The 14,271-nt window shown below is 33.8% G+C and overlaps 1 protein-coding gene across 1 annotated transcript; it reads left to right on the top strand.

Annotated features, from left to right (window-relative positions):
- The first annotated feature begins 274 nt into the window (after positions 1–274).
- Positions 275–13,392, top strand: LOC134249956 (uncharacterized). The gene is made up of 8 exons (XM_062732306.1): positions 275–394; positions 2,744–2,827; positions 2,918–2,998; positions 3,092–3,172; positions 3,271–3,360; positions 7,703–7,830; positions 8,052–12,296; positions 12,600–13,392. Exons 1-8 carry the CDS (start codon positions 339–341, stop codon positions 13,289–13,291), a joined length of 5,457 nt encoding a protein of 1,818 aa, XP_062588290.1. The 5' UTR covers positions 275–338; the 3' UTR covers positions 13,292–13,392.
- The last annotated feature ends 879 nt before the right edge of the window (positions 13,393–14,271 follow it).

The following is a 14,271-nucleotide window of genomic DNA, read 5'->3' as shown; positions in this document are numbered from 1 at the left end:
GGACAAAAACTATATACCCCGGAATATTCAATTACAGGGGCATTAAAAATGTGAATTTAAGGATATTTTAGCAAACTTTTCTTTCAAACCCTGAATTGAAAGAAATAAGTGGTTTATTTTGTAAGAATTTAGAAGTATGTCTTAAGAGAGTAATGTTTATGCTATTATATTATTTTGACAAAAAGTTTGAAAAGCTAACATTGTATGTTGGCCTTCATCGTTAATTATGTTATGAAAGGGGTCAAATGTTATATACTAGAATATTTTTAGGTAACCGTTAAAGGAGGCAAGAAATCAAAACAAAACATCAATATTTTTGCGAGAGAAGTGGTTTTGACATGGACATACTTCGACCATTACAGAAGAACGTCACTGGTTTACATCCGCATATCAGGTGAATACATGTATCACGGTGTGATTTTTGAGAAAAACAATTTTAGTGACATTTTAGCTGACTTTGAAATATACTCTTAATTACTGTAATTATTTTAAACTTGAGAAACTTTAATTATGCTAATTACTATGTAAATCCGAATCTGGAAATTAATTATTTAATCTATTTACTCAACATATCATGAGTTATTCCATCTAGGCCATCTGTCACTCATGCTCAGAATTGTGCTAATTGTCATTGTTATATTTTATTATTTATATGTTACATGAATCATTGTTCATCAGTTAACTCCTAGGCTTCGGATTGTGCGGGTGCAATTTTTGGATTTCCAGAATTCACCCTACCGACCTATTTTATAATAAAGTGCTATTCCATCGTTAGCATTTTTACGTTTTATTGTTGCCGGAAAGTTTGACAATTATTTTCCCCGGTGATAATTTGGTGGAGAATCCTAAGGGTATAACACCCGGGACTGCTGCATATATTTTGTAGCAGTTTGATCCTACGTACAATCAACTAAGCGAGTTCCCCAAAGACGATCTATCTTCAACAACACCATGTCAACCTGGAGAAAAGGACTTTACCGCTCCTCCCCAACATCTATCCAGCGCCATTGTCCCTCGCGTCCTTGGATCGCACCAGGACCAGCACGAATTTTCTCGACACCAGGATCCATTCCACGGTGCTATAGGTGCGGGAAATCTTTCTTTCACGGCCACCTTTTCACGTGTCCAGCTACACGATCCGATTGTTTCGTGTGCGGAAAACATGGTCATTATGCGCAAGTATGTTTTTCTTCTGCAACCACACCTTACCGTTCCTCCCAAAGGAAATCATTTCCAGTGGCGTCCATCGATCACTCAACGATCAAAAGGGATCAAGCCAAGGGATCAGGACGGGCCTGCTTGAAGAAAAACCTGGGAAACCCGTCTGTAGGATCGTCTGACAACAAGTCAGCAACAACATGCGATTCTACTGCAGGTGTGTGTTTTTCTCGGACTGCTACCAAATCTAGTCCGATGAGTGTTGCTGTTGCGGAGACGCAAAGGAAGAGCATACTTTGTCAGCAGACTAAGTCCGTAAGCAAACGGCGCAGGGATTCAAGAAGAATAAAGGATTATTACGATAGGTTGCAGTTAGTGAAATCCTTACCATTTCAAGACCTAAGTTCTGAAGATATTTCCAATTTATTCAAATCAACAGGCCATACCACCCAACTAACTGCGTTACAGAATGAAAACAAGACTTTAAAGACAAAGATAAGTGAACTAATAACAAAATGTGAAAATCTTCAAACAGTGACATCCGCCCTCCATAATCGAATATCAACATTGCACAGCAACCAAAACCCATCGAACAACGGAAAGAGGACATTCAACTCAGCTAAGCGTGTTACCAAAAGACATACTTTTCTTCCGCTACCAACTCCAACCACGAGTTACTGGTACCAACAACACAGTGGTGTGCATTTCAGTTCCGGATATTCCTGAGACGAGGACGTCTCATTTTCCGAAGCGAGAGGGAATTATCACGGTGTGATTTTTGAGAAAAACAATTTTAGTGACATTTTAGCTGACTTTGAAATATACTCTTAATTACTGTAATTATTTTAAACTTGAGAAACTTTAATTATGCTAATTACTATGTAAATCCGAATCTGGAAATTAATTATTTAATCTATTTACTCAACATGTCATGAGTTATTCCATCTAGGCCATCTGTCACTCATGCTCAGAATTGTGCTAATTGTCATTGTTATATTTTATTATTTATATGTTACATGAATCATTGTTCATCAGTTAACTCCTAGGCTTCGGATTGTGCGGGTGCAATTTTTGGATTTCCAGAATTCACCCTACCGACCTAAGTTTATAATAAAGTGCTATTCCATCGTTAGCATTTTTACGTTTTATTGTTGCCGGAAAGTTTGACAATTATTTTCCCCGGTGATACATGTATATATTACGTGTATTCTGTAAAAGTTTGTAAATACGTTTCACTTGATATTAAATTCATTTATATTCATAAGATGTTTCTGCATGCTGAATCTTTCATTACACATATATATGTATGGATAACTCGAAAGTACTAATAAAATAAAAATAGAAAATATGTTATGTAACATATATTATTGACATTTTTTGTGTGTTCTTTCATGTTTCTTGACAATGTGTAGAACAGTCTAAAATTAAAATAAAAACAACGAAAATGAAAACCATTTGAAAATATCAAATTGATTTGCAGGATACACAGTATACCGTTAAATGAATTTAGAAGAAGAAGCGATAACTATGTAACATATAAAACAATGGTACAACCAGGTGTGATTTTCTTGTTTCATGTTTATAGGGAATCAAATGTACATGCAATATCTACTTTGCCGAGGTCTTTGAGTTCTAATTCCCAAAGAATTTCGGGAAGTAGTTTGAATGGGTGAGTAATGGACGAACACAAATTTCTATTTGATACCGAATTTAAGTCAAGGGATGAGTCATTTATATCGATAACAAAATTTAATAACAGAGAACCTGAAGGATCCTATTTCACTTTTCCATATCGATGCAAGTCTACAACGAGGATCCAGAGAATTAAGGAATCATACGGGTCAGTAATTGACTTTTTTTTTTACTTTTTTATCGTTTTTTTTTTAACATAAATTTTTGACGAAATTAATACTAATCTTATGAATATATACAGAGTACAAGAAGGATCACTATACGCGTCTCCAGATAGGAGTGCCTTCACTCAAAAGACCCTGTCAAGCAGGCAAACGTCTGAGTGAGTTTTTACGTGTAAATGACGCTTTTTTAAATAATACATATTTTCAAACGATTCTTTTTAATTTTGTAACTTTATAACATTATAACTTGATACAGAAAGCCAGAAGATGCTAGTTCTGACAATTTGCCAATTAGAAGGCCACCAGACAGAGGCAAAATCTTGATACATAGACAGCCAATATCTAGGTACGTTCCTGGTGTACAGATAAGATCGGTTTAGATAAGGGCAAGATGGTGTAATTTTGAAAAATACCCCCCCCCCTCCCAAGTTTTGTGCAAGTATCTTAATGTTAACTTTGTAGTCATACAGTTTTTTTTCTGTTTTTCCCTTGGAAATTTTTTTTTTCAAATAACATTCAATTATTTTTCTGTATCCTAGGATTGACCGGTAAAATCGTGGAGAAGTTGTCTAGATTAAAAATTTCACTACTCTTCAGTAGAGAAATCGTGGAGAAGTTGTCTAGATTAAAAATTTTCACTACTCTTCAGTACATTTTTCATCAATAAATATTTATATGCATATATAAACAATAAACAATTAATGAGACTTTCTGCCATGAGTTGTATCGCCTTAAGCGCACAGATGATAACGTCAAAGTGTCTAAAGCAGCATCACATTTGCTCTTTGCAAAAAAAAAAAAAAAAAAAAAAAAAAAAAAAAAAAAATGGGTAAGTTCCATTAAATTAGGAACTTCATCGATTTATTTACTTGGGTTTTCCTATATTTCTAAATAAACAGTTGAGGAACCAATCTCATACACATCGGGGACCTTTTGAAGATTTATACGTAAGTTATGGACAATATTCTCACTATCAGACAATTATTTGTCGACGATCTACAGTGACACCGTCTTTCGCTATTACCATAGGTGTTTGTCCGTATGTTTTGTTTTACCCGGAGATTTAGACTAGATCAAAAAAGATTTCGCGAAAATAAACTTCCAGTTCAGTTGTATGTTAAAGACCTAATGATATTTTTAAAAATGTTTTCCTTCTGTATTCATTAAAAGTATTTGATTGTAGTTTAATTTAGATGTAGTTATTATGCCCTAAACAACTTTAAATGAATATAGAAGAAAATAAGATAAAAATTTTCACTAGATTTTTTATACACAGTTGAAATGGAAGTTCTTAGCAAAATCGTTTTTGATAGTGTATCGGTACCTGATTGGAACAAAACATACGGACAAACAGCTAGGGTAATAGCGAAAGACGCTGTCACTGTTGACCGTCGATATAGGATTGCCTATTTCGTTGAATTGGAGTGCAAGATTAATTTCTCTACTGTTTAAGGAGAAATAAAGGAAAAGTCGAGATTATGACCACCGAAATTTCTAAATTTAAGTGAGACTTGTCCGACTTATTTAGGCAAAGAGCAAACATGACTCTGCTTGACACATGTCATCCGTCCGCCGTAAGGATATACAACAGTTACCATAAAATCTCAAAATTTGTTTACTAATGAACATTACTATTTAAAGCCGCTTGATCCGAAACAGACACATATTATCTTACACAATAAAAGTACGTCATTACATACTAGATAATATATAAAAATAAATTTCCAGATTGATTTAATAGTTTATTACAACAATCCTTACAAGGAAAACATAGATCAAAAACCTTATTGACACAAAGAAGTTCCTAACGGGAAGTTAAGATCTGTTGTGGAGTCACCATGGAAAAAAAATTAATTTATCGATTATATCTAATTATGAAGATAATTCAAGCCCGAGTATTTTTTTTTCATTAGTAGAAAGCCTAAGTCATAATATATCTTTTGAAAATTAAGAAATTAATTGAATATAATCCATATATTTTTATATTAATATGCATATTTAAATAATGAAGGAAAATCATTTATTTTTAAATTATTTATACAGAGAAAAATGACACAAAACTCAATATAGAATTTATATTTATTTATTGTGGCGAGTATTGGCCGTGGCACAGTACAAAATTGTGGGACGCCATTTCAATTGGGCGAACCCACCAAATTCAAACATCAACAATGTGTGTTTCTTTTTTCTAACCGTCCCGGGTTAACCGCGGAGGGTCAGCACACATACAAACTGTTCAAATCAATCAATCGATCATTCATTCAATCAATCAATAAGTCATATCTCAAATTCCAAATATCAAGCATATCAACTTATTTTATCAAATCTTGTATATCATATATCATTAATATCTCAAACTTCATAGATCAAACATCTCAAACTTCAAATATCAACATTTTTCATATTTCAAACCTGTACGATGTAGTACAGTTCTAAAGTATATATTACTGTCACCAAGAGTAAGCTTATTAGCTTAGTTTACACTAGCATTAGTATTTCAACAAGGTGACAGTTTATTACAAGTTTCACACAAACATTCAGTTATCAGTTGACTTGGTGTGCGCAGACGCCACATGGCTGCAAGTTGGCACAGCTTGCAGTCAACCCACACATTGGGGGGAAGCAAAGCAAGTCAACTGGACCACGACCAATACTGCCAAGACCCCCCTTCCCAGCTAGATCCTTGCACACATCTTGATTCCTAGATGTGCATATCCTTCAGGAGACTTAGACTAAAGTATTTTGAATTTCCCTTAATTTAGAAAAGGTTTTACAACACATAAGGCAATCAAATCTTACCAAATGTGATGGAATCTAATCAGACATTGCTTATAATTTGGTGTCAATCCACAGTGGAAAAGACAATTCAAGTATACATGTATACACACTCAACTAATTAATGCAATACAAAGGTGATTGATGTACCTGATATACTGGACTGTTAATCAGTGATTATACTTATTTCAATGTCTGGTTTTCCAAACGATTTGAAGATAATTTTCAATGCCTTCCTTTGACTTGTAGTCTTGTATTTGGGTCCATGTCCCCGAGAAGCTCCGACCGAGTTTCCTTATTGTTGTTCACATGCGTAGGGCCTATTCTAGTTTGCTTTCGCCGGGTTTCGAAGCAGTATGAAACAAAAAGAGAGTTATTAATGTTAATAACCAACATTACATCATTGTAAAACAATACAAAGGTATAAGTAAACGATTTTTTAGTATAACCGCGTGCGCGTCGTCTGCTTTGTAAAGTGTTTGAATCCAATCTCTTCCGTCATAATTAATGCACATCAATAGAAGTAACAGCGTTAAAATGGTTGAGAACAATGTATAAATGAAAAATCATACAAATTTTAAAGTTACAAAACAAAATTTCATGTATTTTATTGCAAGCAATTGTTATGCGTCTTTACCTTCGAAAGGTTCAGGAGAAAGGAATGTGAAGATCAAACCCGACCTTTTATATACTACACTTGATGTGTCAACCGAACCCGACCCCTAAAAGCCAACGTTCAAATAACAAATACTTGGGACCTATAAACTAGTTTATAGGTCCCTTCAAATATACTTTTCTCGTAAAATAAAGGCATCTATTTTATATACACAAATAGATGCTAATATTTTTAGGATGTTTAGTAACAAAGGCTAAAATATTGTCCGTGTACAAGTATAAGTACTTTGTTGTGGAAAAAATGCTCGGATTTATTCTTCATGATATATAAGCGATAAATTTAATTTTTCGAAGATGAATTCACGCGATATCAACATAGGATTCTTTTTTGTGTGACCTAACGAACATTATTTTTTTAAATTTTGAATTTTGATATCTTTTAAAAGAAAAAGACTTTGAGGATATAATTTGACAAAAGTTGAAACAATTTATGGACAATTATTTTTCAAGAAGAAAAACGAATACATTTTTTCGCGATTAGAATCGGATTAAGCGGCTTTAAATTTACTACGCATACTGACTTAAAACGGAGTAAAAATAGTGGTGACAAATTTTGGAATGCAGTGATCATTATTTTCCGATCTAAACAACTTGTCCACGATTTTGCCGGACGACCCTTGTACATAATACTCGTTCCAATTTTTACGGACACTTGTTAATTCTTTCTGGTTCATGTAACAGCGAGATAGTTTTTTGTCGTCTTCAATTGTTCGTAGTTATATGGCATATATATCAATTGAAACTCGATACATTCGGACGATTTCTGGCCAGCTTTTTTAAAATCTAAATACTTCAGTTGAAAAAAGTTATATATGAATTAACGTTGTTAAAGCATATTAGATAAATATCTCTAGAGATGTCCATAAGCTAACAATAAATTTTATGAGGTTATAATTCGTTGTATTGGCTACAAAATATTTCGATCCGGTAATTTTTCGGGTGATAAAGCCTTTTCGTTGATGTAATTATCCATTCAAGTACTTAAAATCGCTCATGGAAATAAAATAATTTTCGAAACAATATAATGATAGTGTATTTACTTTTCTGGACAAAATAAATGCATTAGACAATCGGTTATATACAAATATGTAATGGTCGTTATTTTATATAAGGTGGTCGAAGTTACACCAACCCTGCCCTATCTGAATATATTTTAAACAGACGAATATACTCAATCACCTGATTATCTAGTTCAACTTCATACACATTTACTTGTTTACATGTACATATTTTTCAAGGTCGGACCCAAAATTAAGTACCAGTATTTTTCAAACACCTAATAAGTCAACTGAGCAGCAAACAAAAAGGCCAGATAATGATCAACAGAGTCTCCAAATTCAGAATGAAGTACTTCGTCAGCGTATTGGTAAGATGTCTAAAGGCATTTTTTTTTACTTTGTGTTATTTTAAATATTTATTTTGAAAGTGTAATCATGTAAATTTCAATTTTACTTACGTTTTAGTATTATAACGTGTTCTCTTCTGATACTGGATCAATGATACTGACTCAATGAATTGTCGAGAGTGATTACTACAATCTCAAAAATTACACTAAAATGTTATTTCAAAGATCTTTATTCTTTTAAGCATCATCAAAAAATATATTGAAAAAACTGGAAACTCTACCGTTCCTGGAAACAAAGGCATACAAAGGTCTTTTGGATGTTCTGGAAAAAGAAAATGTGGCTATTGTCACAGGTGTTTCTGGAGATGGAAAAACGTTTATTGCCTATAAATGTCTCCAAAAATTAATGCAAATTAAGCAAATGAGACCATTGATATTGGAAAGCCACAGAGACTGGAAAAGATGCGTTTTCCAAGAGAAACGTCTTGCCATACTTGTTAAAAATTTTAATGGTCAAGACATATTTACGGCTGAATTCACACAAAACCTCTGGTGTCATCTGATGGAAATTTCTCAAAATTTAAAGACTAGCTATATTCATACAAATAAAATCATTTTGGTGCTTCGGAAAGAAATTTTGCAGTGTTTTTTATCTGATTTGGAGAATTTCATGGGAATTACACAGAACAATATCATTGATCTAACTGAATATGCTCTTTCTGACGACGAGAAGTCAGAAATGCTTAGTTTATACAGCATTGACCAGATTGCAAATGAAATAGCTTTATTTGATTCAGCTGTTCAATTTGGATTTCCGAGGTTTTGTCAAATTAGGAGTGTGCATCATGGAAAGCAGAAAACTAAAAAAGTTGATTCAAATGACATTGCAGCAGCTACCCTTGCAAATCTTGAGCCAGAGTTTTTCACAATTTTAGCATTTGTCTGCATCAATGGAAAAAAGATAAGAAGAAATATCTTCCAAGATCAGTGTTTGGAAAATTCATTTTTAAATACAATGATTTCTTTCATTAATAGGACAATGGCAAGGGGTGCTACTAGAAATTGTCTAAACCCAGTGGAAGTGGCAGACTGGCTTTCTGAAGTGTATCTCGCAAAATGTTCTCTAGAAGGAGAAGAGATTTATTATATTTTGCACGAGAGTATCTTTCAGGGCACTGTATCAATCATCCTTGAAAACTATCCTCAAACTGTGTTTCAGTTTGCACCATACAATATGTTTCAATTTCTTGAAAGCAAGGCTAAAGATCGAACATGCAGCGTGGACCAATTATGCAGAATTAAACATGCAATTGTGAACCGCATTGCATTTGATATACAATTTAGCAAAACACATGACATCTTAGGGTATATTGCAGATCTAGACCAATGGTCGAATGAAGAATTCCTGAATATATGCGTTGAAACTCACGAACTGGAAAACTCAATTGTCAATTTAACCGATGCAAACCTAGGGTTTTTCCTAGCAGCAATAATTCAAGGGAACAACATCAGCCTGATGAGATTAGTTGCAAGTTATATTAAGAAAAAAATCATGTGTTTTACTTCCAACAATGAATATATTATTTCCATAGCATCTGAGAAAGGATCGGTGGAAATGTTCACACTTTTTGAGGACCTCGGAGTATTTAAAAGGGATATCTTAGACGCAGTTTTGTTTAAAGCAACGAAAGCTAATAATTTGCCTCTACTCTCCCATTTAATTAAAGATCATAAATCATTGGCACGGGATTTAAAAGACGATAAAGGATATTCACTTCTACACTATGCAGCAATGAGTGGGTCGAAAGAAATAATAGAACTTCTTGTTCAAAATGGGTTCGATCCAAATGAACGATCTGCAGTGAATGAAACAATACTTCATATTTTTGCAAGGTTTGGTAACGTATCTGACGTTGACTGGCTACAACAGGAGTACACCAAGCAACTGTTAAAAAAGACGCGTCTAGGCATGTCAATTTTGCACTATGCAGCATTGAATAAAGAAACGGATGTTATTGAATTTTTGATATACAGCCTTGGAATGGACCCACGTGAAAAAACAACAAAAGAGGAGAATATTCTTCATCTTGCTTGTGACCACGGATATTATAACATGATAGAATATATAATAGATAATTTCCCGGACCTTGTTCAATCAGAAGATATTCATGGATTAAATGCATTACACAAGGCTTGTAGAAGAGGACATCTTGATGCAGTGAAAGTTTTAACGAAGTTTGAAGTTCTGTATGCAAAGTATTCAAGAAACGGAGAAAGTGTTTTGCATGCTGCATGTATGAGTAAGAATTTCGATACGTTCAAACATTTGTTCAACACTTTTCCAAAACTAAGGGATATACAATTGAAGGGAGATACCATAATTCAATATGCAGCTGCTTACGGGAGTAAAGATATGCTTATGTTTCTTTTAGAACAAGGTTATAAAGCAAGTGATTGTAACCCAAATCGAGAAAATGCATTGCACAGAGCATGCAAGGAAGGAAACATGGAAACTGTAAGATTTATATGTACAAAATATCCCGATCTTCTCAATGCAATCGACAATGATGGACTTGATCCAATGCTTTGTTCCGTTTGCAGCAAATCTCTTGATGTCGTCAAATATATTATTTCACAAGAATGTTACCACAAACAAACTTCAAATACTGGTCAAGGGATTCTTCACATTGCATGTATGAACAGCTCAGTTCATGTTATACAGTATATATGTGATAGCTTTCCAGCGGAGATGGAAAGACGTGATATCAACGGAAAATCGCCAGTGCTTCTTGGAGCAATGAATACAGACTTAAATGTAATTAAGTTTTTAGTAAACAATGGTTTCAATACTAATTGTATTTCATTGGACAGGAAAAATGTTCTTCACAATGCTTGTTACAACAGAAATTCTGAAATCTTAAAGTACCTTTTCAAAACTTTACCTTCTCTCAAATATCGAAAAGATATTCGTGGATATAACTTACTACATTGTGCTTGTGAAGCTAGAGCTGACAATGCAATTGACATTCTAATAGGAGAAGGGTTTGATATTCGCTCAACAACATTTGATAATTTAACCGCTCTTGATATTGCATTTATGAGTAAGGATCAGGACATTGAAATGAAATTAATAAGAGAATACAAAAAGAAACATTCTAAGTCCATTGAAAAAATAGTCTTGCATGACATATCTCAGTACCAGTCTAGGCTGCTAAGATCTTTGAACACTTATGAATATCTTGATTTGACAGTAAGTTCGCAAACAAAGATAGGGAAACTGGACAGAGAGTTACTGATTTCTACTACCGAAGATAACGCTAAAAAACTAGCAGGAAAACAAAATTTCGAGACAGCAAAAGATATTTCTTATCTTTATAACAATTTATTATATTTTGCAAAATATGAAACGAACACGTCTACCAGGTTTCTAGAGCGCTTGATCGAAATGGCTATAAGTAATCCAAAATTGTTATCTTGGTACATTAAAGTTGCATTTCGTTTTCCTCTGGAAATTTCCAGTAAATGGCTTGCCTCAATGCTTCCTGAAATTAAGGACTATTCATCCAAAGAGATTCAGAAAATAATTGGAGGTGGGATATGCAAGAAGTTAGAATTCGACATAAAATCTATTCAACCTAATGTAATAATACATTCCATCTGGGCAGGTTGCAAATGTCCTCACTTTATGGGTAATCAAAATTTATCTAACAGCTTCGACACACTAGTGGTTGTGTCGGAAGGACTTAATGCAGAAGAAATAAATATGGATAAATATCTTGGTATTGATGTATATTTTAGAGACGTCGATACTTTCTCAAAAGAAGCTTCTGAAATGATGCGTTATGAAGATGAGAATTTGTCATCTGTACAGATAAGTAAAACAGATATAAAAGTATTAATGAAACAACATAGTAATATAACGCTTATATCAGCTTCTGGTGTGAAATCTAAAGGATTTGATTTAGGAGAAGGAAGGCCACCAACAAAACTGAATACAGTGGTTATTTACTGCAGGATAAAGGGAATAATTCCTTTGGGCGAAAGTATGTTTCCAAAACATATAGGCGGTTTTCCTGTAGACGTTCGAGAAAGTGTTGTATCGTTTGCAGCTGGACATGAGGGTTTAAGAATGGGGGAAAGAATAGAACCGACCGGTGAAAACACCTTTGGAACGCTAGGTGGTTTCATTAATATTGACGACAATCGTCTGGGATTCATAACATGTGCACATGTAGTGTGTCCGACCATTAGGGATCCATCATCGATTTCAGATTATATAAATCACACAAATCCTTCTGTAAGCATTCTAAAAGAAAATGGCAGGCAAATGCATATCGGCAAAACACTTCACGGAATCTTTAATTTGCATCAAACATGTGACATGAGTATCGATGCAGCTTTAGTGGAATTGACGGACAAAGATAAATTTCCAGAAACGGGACATTTTTCAGACAGACGTCTTACTCAAGAAACTCTTCAGAAAGCAGGTTGGTAAATTTTGAACGAAAACAAAACTTCTTTAAACTTGCATTATCTTTAGTAAATACATATTTTGCTATATTCCCTTCATTTAAATGCTCTTCACTGTGTCCAAATATAAGAGTTTGTAGCGTTTTTTTTAATCAATGAAACCTTTTTTTCTTAATGATTTTTTCTCCTAACATAGTGCTTTCTTAAGCTTATGACAATCGAATGATTACATGCATGTTATCTTATTTGGTAAATACCAATCACTCTTTCTGTACATTGAATGTTTTAAAATACTTTATTTCTGTGTTTATCTTTTAAAGGCTTTGAAGACCACGAATCACTTTTCTTTTGTGATGGTAAAATAGCGGTTGTTTCCGAAATCACAAGAAGCAAGGTGGTAAAAGTCGGTGCTGCTTCCGGAATAACACTCGGAGAAATTCATTATATGCATCCTGAAGCCTCAATAGACCAAAAAGAGGTTTTGATATGCGACAGAAAAGTTAGGCTAAGCGGACAAATAGAAATTCGCAAAACAACTGGATTTGAATATTTCATGAGAGAAGGGGATTCTGGTTCGTTTATTTTTATTTTAGAAGATGGAAACCCGCCTACACTGAAATGCATCGGAATGGCCGTGGCTTGTACCAAGCATGGAACGTGTTTTATGACCCCTATTATAGATGTTCTTTCAAGTTTGAACCTAACTACCGCTCAACTTACACCATTTAAGTATCAATATAAAAAGGATAAAAATTTAGAAAAAATAATGGTGTTCATGTTTGAGGACTTAGAAAAAAGATTGACAGAGTCGATGAAAACAACAATAAACAACAACTTTGCATCCGTAAAGAATGACATATCCAGTAATCTATCATCGTTAGCAAGTACTGTGAACGACGCAAAAGACGAACATAAAAATGACATATCCACCCTTTCAAAACAGTTGGCTGAAGTGAAGGAGGACGTTTCAGATCTAAAGAACAGGATGTCAAGTATTGAAAAAAAGAAATAATTAAATGACATCAAATTTGTTTTAATTAAGTGATTTATGATGTTTCTTGATATGTTTACTTGTAATTCATAGAGACATTGATGCATGTTTAACGATTTGAAAAAAAATATATAACGGTTGTCCAATTATTGTGAGATAAAAAAATTCCGTAGGGTTTAAATTTCGCTGTATTCGAGGTATTAAGAGACCCATAAATTCATGTTCAACACGAAATGAAAAATGTTACATACATAATTACTTAACAATTCTTTATCCACGAAATCAAATCTCCACCAACCAATAGCTTTTCCCCAAACTGCGAAAATTTGACCCAACGGAAATATGAGTTTACAGTAAATAGACTTGTACCCGACCCATAATTATTGCCTCAGATTCAATAAATGATTAACTGGTATCCAATGATTATATGTTGTTTCACTCATGCATGTAGTCACCATATACCAATGAAGGGCTTCAAATGTTTGACTCGGCACTTAGAGCCATTGAACAGATAGGTCTTTACCTTGCCAACGATTGCCGTGACATGGGGTCTTGGTTTCTAAGATATCATCAGAAGGACCCACAACATTCATTTTAAAGTGCAAGCACATGACGACGAAAAAGTTGCTATCTATTTGTTTTTAATCGATTTACGTCAGTTGTGATTTAGATTCGAATTCACAACCTTTCGAACACAGGCTGAGTGCACTAACGACTGAACTACAGTGAAGATCCAGATTCAATGAAATTCAAATACATATAAATATATATGGGCTGAATGCTTTGCATATTTTTGATATATATATGTCATTTTTTATTATCAAAATGTAAGAGTACAACATTCCGAATTTACGACATTGAGCTGTCCTTGAAAAGGTTTCCATCAATGTGAAAAAATCGATTTTGTTTGCTTTATTTTTATTTACTACTACTATTGAGTGATTAGATCTCTTCACCATGATTGCATTCATTTAAGAAATAAATAACGTTTATAAACTTCA

The sequence above is a fragment of the Saccostrea cucullata genome, unplaced genomic scaffold (genome assembly GCF_032062105.1).
Source record: "Saccostrea cucullata isolate Sc308-1 unplaced genomic scaffold, CSIRO_AGI_Scuc_v1 ctg1042, whole genome shotgun sequence".
Taxonomy (NCBI): domain Eukaryota; kingdom Metazoa; phylum Mollusca; class Bivalvia; order Ostreida; family Ostreidae; genus Saccostrea; species Saccostrea cuccullata.
Note: the sequence above shows the minus strand (reverse complement) of the source record. Positions and strands in the feature narration are given on the sequence as shown.